Raw genomic sequence first — 24,568 nt, 5'->3', positions numbered from 1 at the left:
CTGCTCGGACCCTAAACACCGAGCAGCTGTCTGGGGTTTGGGGCACTTTGTTTCCGCCTTTCTGCAGTGGCCCCTCGAGCAAAGCCTCGGCCGGGGTCTCCGGGTTAGCCGCATGACCCGGTCCTGGGGAATCCTGAGGAGGGGACGGTGGGGAGCCCTGGATCCCTGCCTGCCCGCCCCTGCCGAACTGCTGCACCGGCCGAGCAGAGCAATGAGATGGCCCCACAGCCTGGCTTTGGAGCCACAGAGAGACCTGACCCAGGCCCCCGGCGCTCTGCATGGACCAGGGTGGCAGCGCGGGGGTGAGGTTGGGCCCGTGGTGGGTGGGTTGGGAGGCCTGGGCACGGAAAGTACGGCTCCGGGGTTCGCAACCCCAGGTGCCGGGGGCAGGGGGCAGTGGGCGCTATCTGTGAGTGCAGGTCACAGCAGTCCCCTGTCTCCTGGGGGGAGTCAGATGGTCTCCTGCGTCCGCGTTGGGTAAGCGTCAGCCACAAATTGGTGGCTCTGAGTTAGGAACCAGGTGTGGGCGGTGCTGACCCAAGGCCAGCTGCACAGTGATTGGCGAGGGGAGGGAGCACGGGGAGGGGGCGCTGGGACTTGGCATTAGAGCAGAAGCTGAGCTGTCGGTGTGGTGACGAGGAAAGCAGCGGGACTGTCACTGCACCCGCTCCCTTAGCATATGCTGTTCCCTCGCCTGGAACGCTCTTCCGGCCCTGCAGCAGACCAGCTGTGTGCGGAGGCTCAGGCGTGGCCTGGCACCTTCTCCGTGGAGCCGTGGTCTTCGGGGTGAGCTTGCAGGAGTCCCCCTCGCCTGCTGTGTCGTCTCCCTTCTTCTGTGTCGGGTCTCCTGCTCCTGGCCTGACCCCCTCTGGTCTGAGCCCCCGCTCCCCCTTCCCACTCGCTGGAAAATGGCATTTGTTTTTCCCCGGGGCGGACAGTGAGCTGCTGATTTTGTTTGCTCCGTTTGGGTGTCTTGTTATACACAGAGGCAGGCAGAGAGCTGGACCTCGTCGGGCCAGATGTCCCGGTCTGTAAACAGGGCCTCTGCAGAAGGTGCTCCAGCTTCCCGTGGGGGCTCCGGGGATGCCCAGCGCCTGCTGGTTAGGACGTGGGCTTCGCAGTCCATGCGCTGGCCGGGAGTCCCTGGCCCTCCTCTGAACCGCCTCTGGCCGAGCGGCCCTGGGCAAGCCCCTGGGGCTCCAGGCCTTGGTTTTCTCATCCATGAAATGGGCGTCGCAGCGGGGAGTCCTGTGCGGAAGCTCAGGGCCGGCCCACGGTGTGCACCGAGCCCAGACCGCCCTCTGCCGGTTCAGGCGCTGCCAAGCCACTGGGCTCTTGGAACGCGGAGAGACGCTTTCCTTATCATCAATTAAAACTGTGATTAATGGGCAATGCTTGTGAGATGTTTAAACGCAGGAACCACACTAAAGGATACACCCCCCGCCCCAGGCCAAGGTTGTACCGGCCGGCTCTGGTTGCTTCGGGTTTAAGGCCCGGAAGGTCAAGCAGAGAACAGGGCCTTGACTGCCCACGAGAGCCTGCAGGGCGCCCGGCTCCCCCACCCCCGCACCCCTGCTCCCCTGCTCCCCACTCCCCTGGGTCCCGGAGGCCTTCCCAGCTGGGCCCAGCCTGTTTCCGCGTTTTGACTATATATGGACGGGTCCACAAACACGTGCAGGGCCTCTGGCTGGTGTCCCCTTCCTCTTGGGTCTGGAGGCGCAGAGGACTCGCCAGCGCACATCCACAGCCGTCTGTGGCTCTTTCGGGCCCCACGTCCCTGCTCGTCCTCCTTGCTCTGTGTAAGGCGCAGGTTGTTTCCACTCTGCCCCCCGGGGCGACCCACTCGTTTCCATTTTATTCCATTTGCTCCCAGGAGCGCGTTCTGTGTCCGGGTCTCGCCGGGCGCGGGGCCGGGAGCCCACCCAGGGCAGCGGCCTGAAGCGGGATCTCGGGGTCCGAGGGTGCGCACCCGCCCGAGCAGCCCAGCTGGACGCGGCTGAGGGGCCAGTGGTGATGCTGTTGGGGGAGGGGCTCGGTGAGGACACAACGTGTGTGGAGCTTAAGACCCCCGGCCCAGGGGTGGGTGAGCAGGGGCGGCGTCTCCGAGCAGGGCCAGGGTCCCGGCCCGAGGCGCATGTTCTTAGCAACTCAGCTTACTCCGCCGGCCCGGGGGCCCCACCCGCCACATCCCACCATCCCGGTGGGAAGACCACGGGCTCCCACCCCACTGGAGGGAGATGCCGTCCCCCCGGCTGCTCTCGGCACAGGGCTGCAGGCTCACGGGACAGAGAGGTTTGCCAGGGCCCCCTAAGGGGACTCTCGGTGACCAGCCCACGCTGTTGATCAGAAACAGCAGATCCATGTGGCACGATGACGCCAGTTGATGACACCACCTTAGACTTAAAATACGCCGAGACAGTAGAATTTACCCTCCTCACCTCCGCGGAGAAGACGCCCACAAAGGCACAGAGGCAGGAACTGGGTGGGGTCCTTCATCAGCCTGCGTGGTTGTGCCTCCGTAAAGCTGGGAGAAGCTGCAGCCTGACCTGGAGCCCCCCGGGGTCCAGGGTCCAGGGTCCAGGGCCATTAAGCTCTGCTCCGAGCCAGTCAGAGTACACAGGCCCCCGGATGGACCTGGGCCGCCACCAAGGGTGCAGGAGGAGGGGCACGTGACGGCTACGCCCCAGATGGCGGGGTGCCCCTCCCTCCACAGTGGCCCTTTTGAAACCAGACGTGACCTTTCCTCCGGGCAGGATGTGGACGATGCCACACTGGGCTGTGGGTGCTCATGCCCACTGGCCTTTCTCTGGGGCAGCCGTGTGGGGAGTCGTGGGGGCCCGTCGGGGTCGGCCCTCCTGCCCCGCCCTCTAGAACTCTGGCTGGTGGGGGGGGTCTTCTAGGTCCCTTGCCCCCCGTACACTCAGAGGATGGGGAGGAGGACTTCAGCTGCCTGTAACCGGTGCTGTTCAAGCAGCCGGAGCCCACGGGAGGCAGAGTGGGCAGTGCCCGGAGTCCCTGCGTGGAGCTGACCACGTGAGCGTCGGAGGCTGGGCCGCTACTCCGCAGACCCCCTGCCGAGTGCAGCCAAGAAAGGGGGAGGACGTCCTCCAGGCAAAGCGGACGTGGACGTGGGTCCCTCCCTCTCGGGGCAGCCGGCTGGGGGCGGGGCGGGTGGTCCCTCGGGCGTGTCCCCCGCGCAGGGCCCTGCCAGCCTGTCCCCCCACCCCCCGCCTGTCAGAGGGCACCCTGGGCTGGTGCGCCGGTTTTACGCCGCGATGGAGCAAGTGGCAGGAGGAAGACAGGCGGGCGAACACGGCCTTCCCAGCCCCATCGTTATTTTGAACCGTGTCTGCTTCTCAGTTTATTTTTAAATCTCGCAAGCGCAAGGAACACGCTGTTTGTCTCTGGTGCGCCAGCCCTCCCGGCGTGGCCGTCCGTCCTGTCCCAGGCTGCACCGGGCCGCCCGTGGGAGCAAGAATAACCCCGTGGAGTGCACGGCCCTTGGGGACGCGCCTCCTTGGGGCCGGAGGAGGGCAGCTTCGAATACACTCAGTGGAAATCTTTCCAGCATGAGTTAACCCCCCCAGGATTCCTCACAGCGGCTTTAAGGTGTGAGAAATCATTAACCCTTCCCGGCAATGATTCCTTTTATAAGGGATGAACAGTTTTTGAAGGGTTTGAGATGAACTCTCTCCTTTAACCCTTTGAACACACCAGTGCACCGAGCCCTCCCAGCATCCTCATTGGATGGACGGGCACATCAGGATTCGGGGAGGCAAGAAAACCTGCCTGCAACCATCCAGCAAGGTTGCACGAGGGGACAGGGACCACCTGGCCACGTGCCCCCCACCCCAGTGCGTCCGGGACTGACTGTCCCTGAGCTAAATGGCCCCAGACTCCTTTCCTGAAGCTTGCTGGTTGTTTTATTTTCTTCTTTAAAAGCTTGTTTCTGCTTCTAGCCTGCACCGGTAGCGGCAGCCAGATCAGGACGATTGTGGGGAGGGTGTGCAGACCCCGAGCTGGTGGGGCTGGAAGGCGACCCGAGATCTGTCCGCGGGTCGTGGCGAGACCGCGAGCGGCCGGGTCGGTTGGTCTTGGTGCGCTCGTTCTCGCCAGGGTCCCGCGGGGACGGGCGTCCAGTGCACACTCCAGGGCGCATGGGCGCCTGCTCTGTTCGGGCTCAGGAGGGCTTGTCCAGAGGTTCTCGGTCAGACGCCACCGGCTTCCCACAAAGTGTGAGCGGGGGAGGGGAATGGCGGAACACGGGACGGAAGGCAAACGTTTGCAGGCAGACGGGACGCCAGCCTGGACCCTATAGGTGCAGCATTCGTGGTGGGTCTGGCTGTCCCTGGAGGGCGGAGGGCGGATGGGATGCCAGCCTGGGGCTGGCACCCCGGGCGACCCGGGTTCTGACCGGGTGGTGGGTACGGCCCTGGTCTAGAAAAGTCACGAGGTCGAACGTCTCGGTGGTTTTCTGTATTTACATTTTATTTTATGGCGAAGACCCCGGCCGTCATAGGGTCCTGCTCGGGGGGAGGGAGCGCGGGCCCCTGGCCAGGTGGGACCCCACACTCTGAGCGGCTTCTGGCATTTTCAGGACGCCTTCCGGGGACTTTTCGGACTTTTCATGGCTTAATTTCTCCACCGCCGTCTGTACTGTTACTCTGAAGCGCGGCTCTGTAAATCCGCTCACTTCTTTTTACATAAGCGAATTTGTATCTAAAAAGAACCTTTCAGTTGTTGCGACAGCTAGAAAATCCTCATCGTCTGTAAAACAGAGCAGGGGACCGCGCGAAGCCAGGAGCGCGTGGTCAGCGCCCCAGCCGCCCGCGTCCCTGGGACAGAGGTCGGCAGGACAAAGACCAGACTCCCCTCCCTTGTCACAGGCAGGAGGCTGGAAAGAGACTGTAGAGAGAGGAACGCTGTCCACAAGACCCGCGAGGAGAGCAGTGTGGCCGCTGCCGGCGGCTTCGTCTGCTGTCTGCCCACGTTTCGGGGAGTGTGGGTGATGAACGCATTTGGAGTCTGGCTCTGGAGGCAGTGGGGGCCCGTGGTGGCCCCTTCCAGGGGCTTCCAGAAGCCGGCCGAGTGGGACGGACAGGCTGCCGCCGGACCGAAGGAGATGACCCCAGCCGTGGGGCCGCAGTGTTGCTGCGTTGCCTGGAGACCCCTCCCCGGGAGACCGGCTGGCATCCGCAGAGGCACGGCCGGTTTTCTGCCGGGTTGGTGCTGGGACGGTGTCTCAGCCGCACAGGGCTGGGAGGGGCGTGGAAGGCTGCTCACGGGGGACAGGGCGAGGGCTGATTTGGACGTGCCCCAGATGGGGCACAGGGAAGGTGGCTGTGTTTGAGCGGAGCTGCGTGCCGTGTCGCCCTCCTCCGGTCTGGACAGTGTCCAGAGGGAGAGGGGCCTCGGCCTCGTCCTTGGGGCAGGGGAAGGAAGCCCCACTCAGCTTCGGTTCAGGCCACTCTTGCTCACAGCTTTGACCTTGAGCTGAGGGCCTGTGTCCGGCAGGGACTGCTGTGAAAAGGGACCGCGCATGCTGGGCGGGGGCCCACCACCCCGGAAGCCTCCTAGCGTCTCCCAGTCCCGGAGCCAGGAGTCCAAAATCCAGGTGTGGGGAGGCTCAAGGAGAGGATCCTTCTGCCTCATCCAGCTTCTGGGGCTGTAGATGTCCCTGGGCGGTGGCCACATGGCTCCAGCCTCTCCCCTGTCTTCATGGGGCCCCTCCTGTGTCTCTGTGTGTCCTGTTCTCATACAGGAGCACAGTGGTCGGGTTGGGCCTGCCCTCCTCCCGTGTGGCCTCGTCTTCACGTGGTCACACCTGCAAAGACCTTACTTCCAAAGGTGGCCACATTCAGGGGGCCCAGGGTTAGGATGTGGACATATCTTGGGGAGACACTGTTCAACCCACTGCACCTGGGAGAGGGTGGCCACAGCGGGCAGCAGCCGGGAGCTCGCTGTGATCCAGAAAAGGGAGAGTTAAGCGCCGGGCTCAGCTCACCAGGGTGACGGAGAGAGGAGGGACGGTTCCAGAAACACGGAGGTGATGCAGGTATGGTCACGCCGTCTTCCCAGCGACCCTGGGTGTGGGCCCAGGAGCTGCCTTGTGTTACACACGAGAGCTGAGCTGGGAATGAACACGGGTGTGACCACTGGGGCAGGACACTCACCCCACGAGGGAGGGGGTGTGCCCTGCGCCCCCTCACCAGTGTGTCTATGTGTTTCCACAGCAACCACCCCCGCTGGGCACAGGCTACCGGCCCCGACATCCGGGATGCAGGAGGCCAGGGTCGTCAGCCTCCAGGCCCCTGCCCTGCCCCTGAGTCCCTCCCGGCCCACGGCTCCTTGTATCCTGCGGCGGCAGCCGGCCGCGTGCCCACACCCAGGCAGCAGCACAGCTCTGTCCCCAAGGCTCTGAGTTCCTCCCACTGTGCGGCTCTCTGCTGCCCCCGGGCCTGGAGGACGAGGCCGAGGGAGGGCCGCTGTGACCAGGGCACCCAGGAACCAGAGCGTATCCCTCAAAGAGAGCCACCTCCAAACAGAAAAGGAGAAAACAGTACCCGGGGGCTCGGGACCCTGAGAACATCTCCTCAGGGCCCCTCTGCGGGGGGCTGCTCTTCCGGACACACACACCCACGCACACACTCACACACACACACACACGCGTAGTCCTGAAGCCCCTTCCCGTCCAGATCCGGAGCACTGCCCCCGGGACAGCTGTGCCCTCGGGGGAGGCCAGGCTAGCGGGGGGCATGGCGGCTGCTCGGGTCACTCCCGAGGCGTTGACGGTGTGTGGCCCCGTGTCCACATGCTGTGTTCCGGCGCTTGTGTGCGGCCGTGCGTGTCCGGGGTGGGGGCAGTGAGCACTCGGGGTGGAGAAGGGAGCGAGCGGACCCGCACCCGGGGACACCAGCAGCCCACGGAGTGTGTCCAGGACCAGGCTGGGGCGGTGGCTGCCTGCAGACATGTCAGGTCGGGGAGAGGTGGCGATGGTCAGACAGGCAGGGACAGGAGGCTGCCCTTGCCTTGGGGGAGCTCCGACCTGTGCTGGGGCTGTGCTTGGCGGCACTGACGACCTGCGGGGGGGCTGTTGGGAATCGCACCTGCCCCGGGCAGCCAGGCGACCGTGTGTCAGGGCCGACACCCCTGAACTGGGCTACGCTGAAGGCTGGGGAGTCCTGAGGGTTGGGTTCCCAGCCAGTGGGAGTGCACGGTCTCGGGGGCTGCAGGCCACGGAGGGGCAGGCCACGGGGACGCTCCGTGGTGGCCACCGTCGCCTCTTCCCCATCGTGGTCCCGCCGGCTCTGGGTCCTCAGCACCTTCCCTGTCTCGGGGAGGTCCGGGGGCCTCCACCCAGCTCGCTGTCACCTTGTGACTCTCCTTTTCGGTCTTTGAAACTCGGAGCCTTCCTGGGGGGATGGGACTCGCATGGGCGCCTTTCTTCTCTTGCTTGAAACCTTTTAAGAAATTCTCCTTTTACGCCTTCCAGAGAAAGCTTTCAGCGTCTCCTTTTTCACCGTACAGCGTGGAACATGTCAGATTCACCCCGAAGCGGAGGGGACGGTGGAACAGGGCCCCGGGCACCCCACAGTCGCTGACGCCAGCCAGGCAGCGCCGCACCAACCTGAACGAGGGTTGAAACAGTTTTCTGAGCTCACCTCGCTCTCCCTCCCCCATGTTGTCTGTCCTGGGCCACCGGCCTTTGTCAGCACCGGCAGGGAGGGGGGCGTCCGGAGGAGCACAGCCTGTGGATGGTGGCGGGGCGCCAGGCCCCCCGAGGCTCCCCTCCAGGTCTGCACCCTGTTCCCGGGACACGGCCCTGTGGCCACCCAGCCAGCACTGCAGAGCACAAAAGGCAGGGAAGGCTCTGGAGCTCACCCCCTCCCAGAGACCCCTCATGACCCCTCAACCCCCCGTGGGGTCGAGCCCGCCCTCCCAGAACACGCCGCCGTTTCCTCCTCCCTCAGGGGTGGGCTTCTGGGAGCAGGGCCCCAGCTCTGCCTGCGCTGGCCTGGCGTACACCCCCGTCTGTTCTTGGCCACTCAAGCGAAAGAGAGGTCAGTGGTTCAGCCCAGTGTGGCTACTAAGCGCCTAATGTATACCCAGCCCGGTGGGTCGGACCCTCGGGGAAGCATTCGTTAGCGCCCCAGTTGCCCCGTGCTGGCTGCGCCGTGGCCCCCTGCGGCCCCCAGGATAAGGCCCTCCCTCCTCCTTGCTTCCTTCCGGCTGGCGGTGGCTCTGCTGGAGCGTTTTCCTACTGTAAAGCCACTCGCGGTGATCGTGGGGCCCGAACTGATGGGGAGGCCCCTGTCACACACGCTGGTTTACACGCAGACGGATGGCGACAGTCCTTGTCATCAAGGCCCTGCCTGGCGCCGTGGCACTTGGTGTCTCCCGAGCCCCCGCCCCGTTGTGAGACACGGATCCCGCTGCCCTTGTGCGGCCGCGTGTATGACCTCGGCGCCCGTGGCTGCTTCACCGCCCGCGCCCACCCGTGCGTGGCGTCCTCCCCCTGCGGATGACGCCGCAGAGCCCGTCCCTCACGCAGAGACGAGGAGATGGGATTTTAGTCCTGACGGTGAATCTTGGGGAGATCGGAGCGTGGGGTGGTTGGCCTCACTTTTACAAACGGCCCTTCCTCTGTCCCTCCTTCCGTCTGCCGCGTCCACAGTGCCTGCCTCTGAGCTGGGCCAGTGGTCAGTCACCGGGCTGACCGGCAGGGTACGGTGGGGGGGGAGTCCCCAAAGGAGCGCTTCCCACCGACCTGCAGACTGCGATCGGTCACTGTGGTCCGGGCTGGTTCTGTGACGAGGCTCCCCCCACCCCCACCCCATCCCTGGGCAGCTCGAGGTCAAAGCCCCCTGCCAGGCCCCCCGGGGACACAGTATAAGACACGTCCACTCTGAGGGCTGCGGACGAGCGAGCACCCCTGCTCCAGGCTCTTCTGGGCTCCGTGGGGCCCTCAGGACCCCTCCACAGTCAGGACGACACCCGCCCCCGGCGCCCTCGGGACGGGCCGAGGCGTGCAGCGGGTCCCTCGTGGTGTTGGTGGGAAAGCCGCCTCTGCCAGGTCCACGGTCTCTCCCCAGTCGAGCCCAGGTGCCTGGATGTGCCGAGGGGGAGGGGAAGGCTAGAGGTCGCGTGAGTGGGCAGACTGCCCGGGAGCCGTGCTGGGGCGCAAACCCTCACTGGTGCCTCGCCCTTGACTGAGGATGTCAGTCTGTGTATTCATCGCTGGGAACAAGGCTAGGGGGCGGCTGTCGCACCAAGACCCCCCTGTCCTCCACTGAGCCCGGTCTGAAATCCCAGCCCCTGTGCGCCGAGCGTGGCGGGAAGGGAGCTGGAGGCACGTGAGTAAACGGAGGTGCCCCCCCCCGAGGGGTGCTGCCCGTGGCCGCGTGCTCCGGAGGTCCGTGTCTCTCTGTGCTACACGCTATTCCCCAAGCCCTGCAGGTGCCCCCGGCTCCCCCTCGTGCCGAAAAGAAACCTGCCCGCTCCCAGGAACCCCGGGCACACACCGGCAGCCGCCGGCCACTAAGCAGTCCCGCTGGAGACGCATGGCCAGAAGTACGGTGGAAACCCGGTGTCGAAGCAGCCAGCCAGAGCCAGCCCCGACGCCCTGTACCCAGGTCCAGCCTCGGTGCCCGTGGGGGCCTCCTGGCCTCCTCCTGGGCTGGACGCTCTCCTTGCATGTTCTGCCACTCCACACTCGAGGGCGCTGCAAGTCCACTGCCAAGATCCCCTTCTGCCCTCCCAGAGAGCGCCCTGGATCCCCCTCCCTGCATGAACTCCAGCAGACGCCCAGACGGCTCTCTGGGCTCCTGGGGCCGAGGCGCTGGGTCTGGTATGGCCCAGGTAGTGTGGACGGACGGTTCGCAGGGACCGTGTTTGGAGCAGTTTTCGAGCCGACCCCTGGATAGCCCTCAGCCCACCCAGGTCCTCCCGGTGTGCCGCCGGTTGGCACGACCTTCCTCCAGGGACAAAGCAAAGGCATGTGATGACCCAGCACCCATTCCAGAAGGTCCCGGCCACCCTTCCTAGACTTGGTGCTCTCATCAGTAAGACGTGCACGTTGCCCTCAAAGGCACTCGGTTCTTGCTGGTTTGGGCAGGGTCTAAGTGTTTGAGTCTGGGATACCTTCTCCAGAAGTTGGCTTCCGGCTCGCACCGACCCCCGGGATGCCAGGGCCCCGATGGACACGGCCATTCCGAGCTGTGGGGTCCTGAGCTGGCCCTGGGTGGAGCCGGATCCAACCCACCATGGCCAGGCTCGGCACCCAGGGAGCCGTGCTGGCTTGCTGGAAGGTTCCGGGCTGGGTGGGTGACAGCGAGCTGAGTGCTGAGGGGGGCCGCTGCGAGGGCTGGAGGAGGACATGGGCGGCAGCGAGGCACTGTTGGCCCAGGGACATGCACAGGTGGCGTGGCCAAAGGCACGATGACCGAAGCTCTCTGGCTTTGGGGGCCTGGGGTGGGAGCAGGCCAGCAGGGATGGCCAACACCTTCTGGGGCTGGCTGCGGTCCTGGTAGAGGGCGGGGCAGGAGGGTCTGGGGCTTCATGTGGGAGATGGCTGGAGCCCTGAGGGTGCTCGGCGGCAGTGAGAGGACCCGGACGTCATCGGCCTAGGCCAGGCGGGCGCGAGGCCTGCGCAGTGGAAACGGGAAGCGGGCCGGGGGGTTCCTGCGAGCAGAGGGGAGCACTGCGTACCTTCCCGGGCTGGTTGCATCATGGCAAGCCCCTTCCCCCCGATCCCACAGGGCTCCATTGGGAAACCCAATTGGGAGTTGAAGGGCGACCCCCCAAAAAGATAGACCATAGTCCTAACCCCAGAACCGTGAAGGTGTCCTTACTTGGTAATTTGGGACTTAGAGATGGACCAAAGTGAAGGGTCTTGGTATGAGTTCATCCTGGATTGTCTGGTGGACCCTAAATCCAGTGACTTGTAAGAGACAGGAGAGGGAGTTTAAGACAGACACACGGGGACGGGGCCATGTGACCTCGGAGGCAGAAGCTGGAGGGACACGGCCACAGCCTCGGGACACATGGGGCCCCCTAGGGAAGAGGCGGGAAGGACCGTCTCCCGGAGCCTGCAGAGAATGCAGGGTCCTGCCCATGCCTGGAGTTCGGACTTCTGGCTTTCAGAACCGGGACAGAATGACCAACTGCAGCCAAGCTGTCCAGTGAGTGGTCAGCTGTCCTGGCGGCCCCAGGACACTCATGCACCTGCCTTGGGGAAACTTGTTAGATGTCTTCCAGAAGCCTTGAGACCCAGGCCACCCTCTCCCCTCCCCACTCCGGGCCGCCTCTATTGTCAGTGGCCGACAGGGGCCGGACTTGGGGCTCGCTGGGCGGCTTCTCAGCTGGGGGAGGAGGAGGGGGCCAGGGCCGTGTGGGGGGGAGCCCTCCAGGCCTTCTGCCTCCACCTCCCCTGGCTGTCGTTGGCTCTGGGGGGATGTCCGGCCTTCTGCCCTGGTTAGAGAGGAGAGCCCGGGGGGGAGGTCATGTGCTCACCCCATGTGGGACCCTCCCACACACCGGATGATCCGAGAGTCTAACCCCCCCTGGCACCGGGAAACCACTGGGACGCTCCCCCCAAGCACCACCGCCAGGGGCTGGGACAGGCTGTCCCTTGACGCCGAGCTGAGGCTTCCTGGACCGATGGCACGTGCCCAGGGTTGGGTTCCCTGCGGTGTCCGCGAAGGCGGGCATAGTTGGAGGGACCGTGGGCTGTCAGGACTCAGCCTGGTGGGCGGGTGTCCGTAAAGCCCACGCCGACCCGGAAGGACACGTCATGACCGGGGCCGGCCTCCTGTCACTCTTGGTGTCACTTTTAGCTGTCCCCTGCTGTTCACGAGGTGCCTGCTGGTGCTTCATGCCTTGGGACTTGTCACCTCCTAGTGTGAGCAGCGTGTCTGGGAACAGACCAAAATGCAGGCTCGGATTCTCAGCCCTGAGAGCTGCGGGGGGGGGGGGCCCAGCCGTGGGGCTCCGGCTCTCCAGGGTCTCTGGACCTTCCCCGAGTCTCAGTGGCTCCCCCGGACAGCTCCCAGGTGGCGGGATTTGGGGCTGGGTGGTCTCTGCTTCAACATCTGGAGAATGGGCTCGGGCGCGCCCACCGTGCTCCAGAGAAGGCTCGCGGGTCCCCGCCAAGGCCACTCGGCTTGGGGTGAGCCGGGGTCCCACGGGGCTGGTGCTCGGTCGTGAAATTCAGCTTCTTAAAGAAGACGCAGCGCCCCGCCCCGCCCCCGGACGTACTGCTCTCGCGGGTGAGTCCGAGTCCCCGCGGGGACGCGCCGCAGCGTGCTTCCCCTGGCTGCAAGCACGCTTTGGCGGTTCGAACACGTGTTCATGTTGCTGTGTGGATCTTTGTTGTCATTTCTCTCTTAGCCTCTTTGGGGACCCTTGGCATGGTCCCCCCGTCCCCCTGTTTTCTCGGGTCAGGCCGTGACACTTTCTCAGCCGGGAGCCAGGCGCCCTCGTGCAGGCTTGGCTCAGGACTGGGACGGTAGGCTCCCGGGGGGAGGGGGGCTGGTGGCCGGGCCCGGGGGCCTGCGGACTTGGCCACCACACCCTGGAGATGCCAGGTCACCTTTCTGGACGGTCCCTTACCGTGGCAGGACAGGAAGAGGTGCTTGGGCTCTGTGCCGGCCTGGTCTCGCCGGACTCGCAGCTCACTTTCTGCGCCAGACACGTGACTCCTGACAGAACCAATTTCCCCGACGGTCCAAGAAGCCTCAGCTCAGGGTCAAGGGACAGCCTGTCCCAGCCCCTGGCGGTGGTGCTTGGGGGGAGCGTCCCAGTGGTTTCCCGGCGCCAGGGGGGGTTAGACTCTCGGTTCATCCGGTGTGTGGGAGGGTCCCACATGGGGTGAGCACATGACCTCCCCCCCGGGCTCTCCTCCCTAACCAGGGCAGAAGGCCGGACATCCCCCAGAGCCAACGACAGCCAGTGGAGGTGGAGGCAGAAGTACGCTGCCAGGACGGGGCAGGGGGAAGCCGGGGCTGTGGGCCGCCTGCAGCCTGACTTGGGGTCACCCCCAGCTGCCACAGTCGGTTACCCCAGAAGGGCCCGGAAAATAGGCTCCCCTCACACCCCAGCAGCTGCCCGCCCAGCCCGTCGGCAGGGGAGTAAGGCCTAGTGCTAGAGGCTGAAGGGAGGGGGCCTCGGGCCATGCGAGACCCCGTTGGCTTCGCCCAGGAGAGGTGCGGACAGCTGCTCCCCGATGAACGCGAACGCGCCGGGCCGGGCTGTGTGGCACATAGTGGCCGCGCCGGGCTGCGGGAGCCGCTGTCGGACCCACCGCGTGCAGCACCTGGAAGTGGGGGTGTGAAGGACACCCGTCCCCTCAGCGGGGCTGAGGGCTCTCCTCCAGGGCCAACAAGGCCGGGGGTCCAGCAAGGAGTCCCCAGGCAGCCCCGCGGACATTCTGTTCTGCTCCGGCTCTCAGGACAGGCCCGGCAGCTGTGGGGCGATCCCAGCGGCTCAGCATCACCTGCCCTAGATGAGCCGCGGGTCGGGGGCCTCCCCTAACCAGCCCCACGCCCCAGGCAAGTCTACTCATCCTCAGGGCCTCAGTTACCGCATCTGTGGAATGGAGAGAAGGCCGGAAAAGGGAGCATTTGGGGTCGTTTTGCTTTCACGACGAGCATCCCGCCAGCCCCTGGACAGGGTGGGAGGCGGGGGTGGGGGTGGGGGAATCGTGCTGCTGTCCTCCTCTGACTCACTCCGCATCCGGGGCCGTGAGGACGCAGTGCAGGGGTGGCGTGCGCACGTTGGTGGACCTTCTGCCGTGTGAGAACTGGGACTGATCGGGGAGGAGGGAGTTTCTGGTTTACGCGAGGACTCACCTCCGGATCTGGGGAAGCCAGGCCTCCCTGTGGCCCCTCCATCCACGTGGCTCGAGGGGTGACCGAGCCCCGAAACCCCGTGAAACCTGTTTCCAGCTCAGTGCTGTGCGGGCATGAGCTTGAGCCCTTCTGGAAGCCCCACTGTGTGGGGGACCAGGGGCCGAGGGGCTGGAACCGTGTGCTGGGGCAGAAGGGAGTCTGGGGTCCGTGAGACACGTCCTGCCATTGGCAGGAGCAGTCACGGCTCTGGGTGGCGTTTCCGCGCGTGAGGAGTCCTTGGTGGCCCCTGCTAGCAGGGGAGGCTCCTCTGGCCACGCAGATCCAGAGGATGGAGAGGAGGGCAGGGGCTCTGCTCCCCTAAGTGGGCAGGCGGGGCACTTGCGACCCATATTAAGGCTGTTAGAGCCTGAGCATCATTTGCAGGAGCAGAGGAGACAACGGGGGGCCAGGGTTCTGCCCCTCCTAGGCGGGGAGGCATTCCCGCCCAGATCTGGAGCCTCGTTCCCAGCAGAGGAGAGTGGGGGCTTCCTTAGGAAAGGAGACGTCCCCCCGACCTGGCGCCCTGTGGCCGTGGGTGTGTGAAGTCCGATGCCAGCCGGGCATTAAGGAGGGAGCCGTGGAATCGCACGCCGGGTGGGCAGCGGTCGGACGTGTCTCTGTGATGTATTTTGATTAGTTAGTTCCGGGCACAATTGTAATCATGTTGACCCAGGCTCCGGCTCACGCTTCTGTCTCTCAGCCCTCCTGGGGCCGGACCTTAGCCAAGCAAAGGGGCTCCGTGGGCGGGAGGCAGCTGCAGCCGGTGTGGGCAGGACAGGAGCCGGCTGAAATCCCACTGTGTTCCGGGGACATCCCGCCTGGCCCGTGCCCGCAGCCGGTTCTGGGACACGACAGCCGCCTAATTACCGCTCAGCGTCCGCCAGCCCGGATTCCCCTGGGGCTGCGAGCAAACCGAGGGTCCCCGCGTGCACGTCGGCCCAGCCACCAGGGTCACTCCTGCTCTGTCTGAGCCCTTCCCTCTGCCTGGCATCCCCAGGTGGTGGCTTCCCTGGGGACGGCTCCCTAGGAAGGGAGACTGCGCTGGTTCCCGCCGGCCCTGGCTCTGAGTCTCCCAGGACCCGCGGCGCACCTGGGCTCCTCAAACACCGCGCTTCCTTCCCTGGGGCTTAGCGTTAGCCCCAGCAGCCTCCCAGTCGCTGGCTCGATGCCGTGCCGCAGGTGGCTGGGGGGACACTGCCTGTCCCGCGGTCCGGGCTGCCCCTCTTTCTGCGGGGGGAGGGCCCCAAGACCAGGCTGGGCTGGCAGGCGTGGTGCCTTCGTGAAGCTCCAGTCACAACCCCGGACCGGCCTCGGGGACAGCCCAGTTGCATTTCTGTTGTGGGAAGGCTGGACATCACATTTCCACAGACCCCACATGCCCAGCAGCCCGGGGCCAGGGGCTGTGCAAAGGGGGTCCTTCGAGTTCGGGGGCCCGTCTCCTCGGGTGTGCCAGGGCGTCCCCCCCCAGTGCCGAGCAGCTTGGGCCCAGGCAGGCCGGCATTTAAGACAGCCCACAAGAGCCCGTGAAGGAGAGAGGGCGCGGGACGGTCCGGCCATCCTGCGGGCCGCCCCGTCCTGAGATGGGAGATGTGCGGAGTGGGAAGCCGCCGTCTGAGCAGGGAGGGGAGAAACCAGCCTGAGGGCTCAGCCTGCTGATGGAGCCCGGCATGGGGCGGGGGGGGGGGGGGGGGGGGGGGGGGGGGGCGGGTGGAGGGGCCCGGCCCGGCTTCCCCTCTGCACAGGCAGGTCCTCGGTAGGACTGTCACTAGGTGGGTCCCTGCCTGGGCCTGCCCCCGACTACTCAGCCGAGGGCTGATGCCCCCGTCCAGGGCCCCGGCAGGGCTGGGCTCCTCCTGCACTCCCCTCCACCCATGTCCCCATGTCCTTGTCCCCGCCGTTTTCTGGCTCCTCCAGAGAGGGATCCCCACGCTTACCTCCCTGCTGACCCCAGAGTCCCCTGACGGGAGCAGCTGCAGAGGGTCCCGTGGGGGTGGGGGTATGGGCAGTGGAAGAGACCAGGGCAGGGGAGTCTGGAGGTGAGCATAGGCTTGCCCGCGCTCCTGGGCTCCTGGGGTCAGCAGCGCCTGGCCGTCCGTAGCCCCGGGGTCCCGGCCTCCGGGACAGTGAGGCACACGTGAGCTTCGTCTCCCGCAGCCGGTGGCCCACTTTGTCCAGCTTTCCTGTCAGAGCCCGCCCGCCCTCGAGGCTCCAGCCCCACGGGGAGGGGAGCAGTGTGGGCTGCAGATGGCCATGTGCCCGGCCCTGGCCACATGCCCCCCTGTGGCAGCCACCAAACCGCCTGTCTGTCCCACAACCAGGGCAGCAGTGGCCGGTGGGGACAGCAGAGGCCCCCCAGGACAGAGACCAGCCCCCCCCATGATGGGGGGGTGAGGCCTGAAGCCACCTCCCTCTTCCAGACGCGGACACTGAGAGTGGTCCGGGGTCCCCTGCAGGCCCGGGTCAACTAGCTGGGCTCCCAGTGCCCCTGTTCTGGTCGCCCTCCCCACCACACCCCTGCCCCAGAGAGAAAATCAGTGCCTTGCAGTCGGGACAGAGGGCAGGGTCAGGGAGGGACATGGTGGGGTCAGGTCCGCAGGGGACCACGTGGAGTCCTGCTGGGGGACCGGGTCCCCTAGAGCTGGGTGGGAACAGTGTGTGCCAGGGAGGGCGGGTGGGAGCGTGCCAGGGCCTGGTCTCAACCTCCAGCCACATGGCCCGGCTGAGTCAGCCTGGGAACACCCAGGTCAACAGGCCACTTCCTGCCGCTTCCCCAGGGCCCAGCCACACTTGCTGGCCATATCTGGGAAGTGTCTCTCTGGGGGGTGGGGGGGCCGCTGCTGCCACCACCGGCCTGGCCCCGTCCGCTCCTTTCTGGGCCTGGGCTCGGGCCTCCAAAGGACAGAAGGGACTCAGGGCTTGAAGCTGCATCGCCAGAAAGGGCACAGGAACAGGTCACGCCGCGGGGCCTCCCCTCGCCATTTCCCCTTTGGGGGCCTTGGTTTCCGCATCTTGAAAACAGGATGGGGAGGTCTGCCCCCATCTCTCCCGTACCGTAGGCATCGCGTGCGGTGGAGGACACACATGAAGGGACCCATCCCTGGACAGACTGGAGACACCCCAGCTCCAAAGCCACTTATGCCCCAAACACCCCGGCCCAGATGCATTGGGGTGGGTACGGCATGGCCCAGAGGGACCAGCTCCCACACCCCAAAATGCATGTGGGGGCTCTGAAGACGCTGTGGTTCCCGTGGCCCAGTTTGAGCCCAGGTGGTTGGTGCGGCCCGGGGACCGCCGCCAGCCCACCCATCCTGCTGGTGTCTGCTCTCCGGAAGGGCTGCCATTGCTGGGCTGGACCACGCGGTGGCCTCTGTGGGGGGGCTCTGGAGCCTTCCCACTGGCAAGGTCCTCAGGGTCACGGGCCTTGGGACCTGCTGAGCTCTCCATGGGCCGGGAGGCTGGAGACCCAAACAGGTGGCCTCACGTGGCTTCATCCCCAAACTGCTCCGTGATTCCGGAGTGTTTTCCCCACAGCCTTTCACAAGCCACCGGGCCCAGACAAAAGCACAAGCACGGCCACGTTGGTGGTGCCGTGGCCGTGGCGGTCCTGGCCAGACCACAGGCACCCGTGTCTTGTGCACCCACCAGCGACGGAGAAGAAATCTCCATTCACAGACAGGTGCTCGGAGGTACACGCGGCCCACGGAGGCCCATAGCCATCAGAGCCTGGACGCTTCTCCCCCGCTCTGTGTGGTCCCCAGACCTCTGTGGCGTGGCATGTGGTCAGAATCGTCCCCTCACTTCTGTGCCTGCGGTGGGGATGGGAAGTGAGTTCGTTCTGTTCGATTCTGCGGGATTCCTTCTTGCCCTCAGCCCTTCCCACTGAAAGCCAAGCCTTGGCGAGTTTTGGCCCAGATACCCGGGCCGTGCTTCTCGCCTGCGGAGCCCTGATAAGGCACCAGTGACCTTTCTTTATAAGGATCTCATTGTTCCGGCCCGAAGGTGGGCGTCTGGGTGGTGGTGGAGGGGACCGGCTCGCCAGCAGGAAACTGCCCCGGAGGCAGCTTGCAGTGGGGGGCAGGGCCCCGTGCTGGCTCTGTGCCCACGCCCCAGGCCTCGCTCTTGGCCAGTGGGCCTTGGCTCAGAATCAGGGAGCCTGTCACCTGGCAGGTCCCCAGACAAGTGTTTGAACTCAGGAACATGGGGCTGGCCCAGGCCAGAACAGAGTCTGACCTGTACCTGTGTGTTCTGGGCCAGCCCCACGTGGGACCCATAGCCCGTGGATGTCAGGGGGCTCTCACGCCCCCGGTGGGAGACTGGAGGGAGCACCCCTGAGCCCTTGGGCAGCTGGAGCCCTCAGCGGGGGGCTGTTTCCTCATCTCTCCTCTCTTCAGCCCTCTCTCCCTCCCCTCGGGCTGGGAGGGGGTGGGGGTGGGGAGGCCCCTCCCAGTGCCTGTGGGCCTTCAGTTTTCATGGCGAGGAGGTATCAGCGGCCCAGCAGCCAGTCGGCAGTCCTGGCAGGCCGGCAGCCTCCAGGTGCCAGGCCCCCCCGCCCCCATCCTGCCTCCCGCCAGCGCCCAGAGCGCAGGGCTCGGTCCTTGGCTGCGCGGGGCTCTCCGACGCTCCCACCCCAGGCCACACATGGCTTGGCAGGCAGGCGGGAACAGGAAGCTCCCTGGGGCTGCGCTGGAAGTCCGCCCCAAACCGACCCTGGCCGCCTCTCCGGGATCCGCCCCTGACCTGCGGGAAAGGAGGAACAGGGGCAGTTTGTCGTGTGGCCTTTGCTCACTCCAGGGACCTCTGGGGTCCCCAAGCCCTGAGCCATGCTGCGAGCCCCTGCTCCGGGCTTGTGTGGGATAGACAGTGAACAGGGCAGACAGACACCACCCCCTCTCCTAGAGCCTGCGGCGTCCTGTGGGGAAAGAGCGAGAAAGGGACACCAGGGAGGAGGTTCTGAACTCCCAGTGCTATGTGGAGAATTTGCCTATGTGAGGTGAGGGGGCAGCGCTCTGGGAAGTGACTTTTAGCTGAGTGTGGGACGGACCCCACCAGGCAGAGATGTGGGCCAGAGCATTCCAGGGAGGCCCTTGGGCATGGGCTCTGCATTTTCCAGGGACGGAAAGGGGCCCGTGTGGCCGGGACGGTGAGTGGGAGGAGGGGCGGGGTCGTGGAGGGCCAGGGGACGGGGCGAGGAGGGGATTGAGTCTGGACCGTGTTCCGCCGCTGGGGAGACGTGGCCTGGATTGACTTGTGCTGTGGACCGAACGGCATCCGCCCCCCAGCGTCTCGCCCCAGCCTTGACCGCGACGGAGAGAAGCAGCCGGGGCGGGCGGTGGGAAGACCAAGGGAGCCGTGCAGACCCTGCAGCCCTGAGTAAGCGCGCTGCCCGCCCGATCCGAGGGGCTCGCGGGGGCCCAGGACAGGTGTGGGGCGTCGGGACAGAGGGGATGCCCGCTGGGGCACACCTGCACTGCGTTCGGGTGGGAGGGCGTCTGTGCCCACAGTTAGGTCATTTGAATGTCACCTCAGGTGGGTCTGATTGGGGGTCACCTGGGTCACCTCTGATGGCTAAGAGAGGGGAGAAGGGGCATCAGGCTGCTCGGCTGACTGGATGGGAGGATCCATGGAGGAGGGAGGGAGGGAGAGATGAGAGGTCGGGTGGACAGATGGTGGACGGACGGACAGAGAGGAGGATGAGCAGCTGGATGCATAAGTGATTGGATGCATCCGTCCGACGCGGGCAAGTGAACGGTCGATTGGCAGATGAGTGGTGGCAGATGGGTGTTGGCAGATGGGCAGATAGGTAAGTGGGAGGAGGGAAGGGTCAGCAGGTGGATGGACAGTGGGGAGAGGGGGAGGGGGCGATGGTGTAGATGGCCGGATGGTCGACGGAGGGGCGGAAGGAAGGGGAGAAGATGCTGTGGGATGGTGCGGAGGGAGGGCGGCGTGGGTGCATGCGTGCTGGAGCTCACGGAGTCCCACGGCCATCAGCGGTGCGAGGAGAAGGCCCGCTGTAGGCTCTGAGAAGGCCGCCAGGATCCTCGTGCCCTCCCCACTCCACCCTGCATGGAGCTGAGGCGGCTGTGAGCCGGTCTCAGGCGATGTGGGCGAGACTCAACCCTAGCGGAGGCTCCCAGGGAGGGAGGCCTGCCTGTGCCACCGGCCCTCGTGGCTCTCCAGGGGGCCCCTCTAGGTCCAGGTCATGCCTGACTTACCTGGCAGGCTGCCCCTGTCCGCTGACCCTGCCGCACACGGGTGGGCTGCCCAGACGCCCGCCCTGCTGGCCTGGCACAGGGGCTGCCGGACGCCGAGCTGAGGCCTGGGAGTGTGGCGGGAGCCGTGTTCCATAGTTGGTCCCAGGGGCCTCAGGCTTGGCCCTGGCCAGTTAGTAGCTGTCTTGACCTTGGGCCAGAATCCCACCCTCTCTGAAAACCGGTTTCCCCGTCTGTAAAACCACGAAGGTGACAAGCTCAGCCAGGTGACAAGGTCAAGAAGGGAGGGTCTGGAGGGCCCGGGGATCCTTCACTCTGACCCCAGGCCAGGGGCCCGGAGGAGGGTCTGGGGCCGCCCTGAATGCTTGGGGGCCACCCTGCCCACCCCCGAAGCCCTGTCCAGTCCCCCTCTCCCACCAGGTCCCAGCCCCGTCCTGAAAGGCCCAGGGCCTTGGGAGGAAATGGGGCCTCTGTCCTGGGCTTGGCGGGAAGCCGTGGGTCCACCGGGTGAGGCGGCCCAGGCCCCAGACCTGGAGGTGAGACGGCTCAGTGGGCCTTTCCCGAGCAGGTCCTCAGGCAGTGGACGGAGCACGGGAATGGGAGCCGGAGTCCCTGTCCGGCACCACCCCCGGCCGTGACCATGGGCAAGGCCTTTAGCTCCTCAAGCCGCCATTTCCCCATCTGTAGCGTGGGGTCGGCCCTGGGGACTTACCGTCACTGGTCACCTGCTTGCACCAGGCCTGCCCGGGACCCCGCTGTGAGGGGACAGGGGGACCCCAGAGGAGGCCCAGGCCTGCTCAGGAGTGCTGGGCCAGGCTGCCCCCGGGCTGTTTCGGGCTGGCTCTGGGGTGGGCAGGAAGCCCATTCAGGAGTGCCGGGCTTGGGTGGAGTGTGAATTAGGGCACCCCTGGCTGTGCACACCTGTGCTCTCTCTGCGTGAAGCCGCTGGGGCGCCAGCAGCAGAGACCCCCCTGGAGGAGCCCCAGCAGCAGGAGGACAGACCGAGGGAGTGTGTGGTGCAGGGTCCCAGGGCAGCGGCCTCAGGCGGGATGGGCAGGCCAGCTCCCCCTGGTGCTCTGGGCCACCCGTTCCTTCTCTGGGGGCGGCGCTCGGCCACCCCCCCCATGTGTATCAGTAGCCATCTCCCCTCCGAGAGCCCCGTCACCAGGGAGGGAAGGTCTGGAGGCCCGGCATGGGTCGGTGGCACGTCTCAGGTCCCCATGGCGGAGGCCTGGGTCCGACAGAACCAATTTAGTGCTGGGCCTGGGGGCGGGATGCTGGAAGGGAGAGGTCCTGCCACGCCCGCGATGGGCCGCACTTGGCTGCGCTGGGTCCCGGTCCTCCCGCGCCCGCCCTGGTAAGCCTGGGCATGGCCTTCCCTGGGCTGAGTGCCCCCCACTGGCCCGCGGGCCCCCCAGGCCCTCGTCTGTTTCTGAGACGTCCCAAGTGACCGGGTCACCCCTGCCACGCACCCCCAACCCCGGGAAGTGCCTCTGTCCGCCCGTCAAGGTGGGTGGGAGGCTGCCCAACTGGAGCCACCCCTGCCCTGCACATGAGGTGTGACTGCGTCTCTTCCTTCCTTCCAGAAGCCTCCCAGTGCCCAGGCCATGAAGGAGGAGGCCTTTCTCCGCCGCCGCTTCTCACTGTGTCCGCCCTCCTCCACCCCCCAGAAAGTCGACCCCCGGAAACTCAGCCGGAACCTGCTCTTTGGTGGGGAGAATGAGCTGTACCCCCTCAACCCAGGTCAGTGCCGGCACGGGCTGGGGCACGGCACGGGCTGGGGCGGCCGCTGGGGCCTGGGTCCTCCCGGCTTTGCGCCCGGCCCTGTGACCTCGGGCGGGTCCCTTCTCCTCTCTGTGCCATCCCGGCTAAGGCGGACAACAGCCTTGCTTGGCTAAGCCCTGCGCGGGTCCTGGGCTGTGCCATGTGAACAAGGAGCCCTGGGACCCTGGGGCCAGGTGATGGTCTCTTGGCCGTGGAGGTTGGCGGGGGCTCCCCAGCCCCGGCTCTGGGGGCACTTGTCTGTGGGGAGGCGGTGTGGAGGGGCGGTCTCACACCTAGCCCCCCAGACAGGCGGCCCGAGTCCCAGCCACCCGGGGACAGTGCAGGACCTCCCGGGCCTCCGTTTCCTCATCTGTAAAATGGGGATATTAGTACCTTAGTCCAGACTGGGGCTCTCAGGCCTCTGGTGATAAAGCGCTGAGCCCACAGGGCACAGGTCATCTGCACCTGCTGGTGCCTTCCTGGTTCCAGGGGCTCTGTGCCCCATCACCTGATTCCGCACGGCCCACCCAGCAGAGCCTAAGCTGAGCGTGCGGTCCCTGTCTGCGACTGCTGCCCCCAGAGAGGCCGGCCTTTCCTCCCGTCCTGGCAGACCTCGCCTCCTCCCACAACTGTCCCTGCCGGGCCTCCTCCAGCCCCCCTGGCCCTCGCCCGCTGCCTGCCTGAGGAGGGAAGAGAGCGACACCCAAGGCCTTCCTGGCTGCGGTGTCTGTCCTGTCCCCAGAGACCCCGGGAGAGCCTCAGGCCGACATGCTGTCAGGACATGGGGGCTTCTGGGGACCCCCACCGAAAATCCAGAAGCAGATATGGAAACAGGCCACATGGAAGATGCCTCGTCAGGTGACACGGGCCAGAGGCACGGGACGGCTGGGGAAGTACATCCCACCTCCGTTCTCTGCTGTGTGTCCTCAGGAGCCCGGGGAGGGAAAGGACAGGTCCCAGTTGGTGGCCAGTCTCAGGGGTCTTTGGTCCCCCGAGGGGCTGCCCCATGTAATGTCGGCCCCAGCAGGCAGGGACCTTCTCCCGGAGGAGAGGAGCGGATGGGTCCTGGGGACAGGGGTGAGGAGGGAGACGTGGATGGAGTAGACAGACCGGTACCCGCCTTTGACTGCCGCGGGGACAGAGCTCCTCCTTGCAGGCTCCGAGGGCCCCTAGTCCTCCCGGGCCAGCAGGCAGTGCCCACCCTGCGAGGTGACGGCGGCAGGACAGGCCGTTGAGCTGAGGGGCCTGGAGGGAAGGGCGCCCCGGAAGCAAAGCAGGAAGCCCCTGCGCCCCCAGCCCCCCCGCCGGGATGGTGCTCCCCTTTCCCGGAGCAGGGAGCTGGCAGCCAGCTGGAGGGTGTCGCCGCTGCGCCTCCTCGGAGCCCACCCCTCGTCCCCCGGCCCGCAAACCTGTCTGGAAACCCGCTCCAGAATAGATGGGGCGGGGGAAGTGTGCCCATTTCCCCCCGATTGAATCCAGACACCGGCCGGGCCGCTTCCCCGTGAGCCAAGCTCCCAGAGGGTCAGGGCGAGAGGGGAGACCAGGCATGGGCCGGGCACCCTGAACCCATCACGTGCCTCGGAACTGGACACCGCGTTCCTCCTCTGAAAGCAGAGAGCCTGGCCGTACGGGACCCAGAGGACGTGCTGCACCGGCACCCCGGGTGCCTGGGCTCCTCCTGCCGGTCGTGGGAGCTGGGCCTCTGCTCCCGGGTCCCTCCCAGCTGGTGGTGGTTGATCTCGGCTGGCTGGCTGCCTCGTCCGGGGGGCCTGTGCCTACCCCTCTCCTGCCTCACGGGGGGCTGGGTGCCAGCCGGAGGGGCCGGTCTGCACGCCGCACCCTGGTCCTCACTTCGGCCACTCTCTTGCAGGGAAGGACATGGAGCCCAGCGGCCCGCTGCCGCCGAGGGATGAAGGGCCCCCGACCCCAGGCTCTGCCACGAAGGGGCTGCCGGTAAGAGCCTGGCTGTGGGAGGGCTCAGGGATGGGGGTCTGCTCAGGGGACAACAGAAAGTAGCTCGGTGGGGGGGGCGGAGCAGGGGCACCGGGGGCCAGCCGGTGTGTGCTAAGAGGAGCCGCTCTCGACCCCACATCTGGGGAGGCTGGGAGGAGGGACAGAGAGACAAATGGGGCTTGTCAGCTGGTTAGGACCCTTCTTGGCATAACACAGGCAGGGAGGCCGGGGACTGGAGAAGGTGGGCTGCTTCGTGGCATTTTAGGGACAGAACGTAGCGTAAGAGGAGGCCTTGGAGTCTTTCTATTGTAGGGAACCCCCGAGGGACAAGCCCTCCCTCCCTCCGCCTGTGACTTGCTGTCCCCTCCACCAGGGACGCCCCTCTGCAGGGGTGAGGGCGAGTCCTGGAAGCACGCGCACACCCGCATCCACCCGCCCGTGCTGCCCGGCCCAGCCCCTCTTGGCCCGGGCTGGGCTGTGCCCCCACGGGCAAAAGCTGGGTCCCGGGAGGGTGCCGAGGTCCCGGGCACCGCGTGCAGGGTTTCATGCACACCCTTCTTCCCCCAAAGGGTCTCAGGCCCCCAGACACTGGCAGGGGTTGGCGGCTCTCCGTTCTGGTGATGGGGCCCGGGAGCCGTGCAGACAGACCCCAGATCCCCCCTGCCCAGCCCCCCGCGGCCCCATGTGCTCTCGAGTGACAGCCTCACTGCTCTCGGACCCCGTGCCCTCGTCCGTCGCACCGGGCTTTGCTGTGGC

The 24,568-nt window shown here is 66.3% G+C and overlaps 1 protein-coding gene across 4 annotated transcripts in view; it reads left to right on the top strand.

Moving 5' to 3' along the window:
• Nucleotides 1–24,568, top strand: part of OSBPL5 (oxysterol binding protein like 5) — a 49,125-nt gene that overhangs the window by 4,653 nt on the left and 19,904 nt on the right. The window contains exons 1-3 of one of the 4 annotated variants that reach the window (XM_046016690.1): nucleotides 3,103–3,122; nucleotides 21,682–21,838; nucleotides 23,730–23,812. In XM_046016690.1, the coding sequence (XP_045872646.1) occupies nucleotides 21,703–21,838; nucleotides 23,730–23,812 (219 nt within the window). In that variant the 5' untranslated portion in view covers nucleotides 3,103–3,122; nucleotides 21,682–21,702. Of the gene's footprint in view, nucleotides 1–3,102; nucleotides 3,123–18,600; nucleotides 18,877–19,126; nucleotides 19,257–21,681; nucleotides 21,839–23,729; nucleotides 23,813–24,568 lie in introns of those variants that run through there. The other 3 variants (XM_046016687.1, XM_046016689.1, XM_046016688.1) reach the window with 3 other exon arrangements.

Source organism: Meles meles, chromosome 8, assembly GCF_922984935.1.
Source record: "Meles meles chromosome 8, mMelMel3.1 paternal haplotype, whole genome shotgun sequence".
Lineage (NCBI taxonomy): Eukaryota > Metazoa > Chordata > Mammalia > Carnivora > Mustelidae > Meles > Meles meles.
This window is presented reverse-complemented; position numbering and strand designations above follow the sequence as displayed.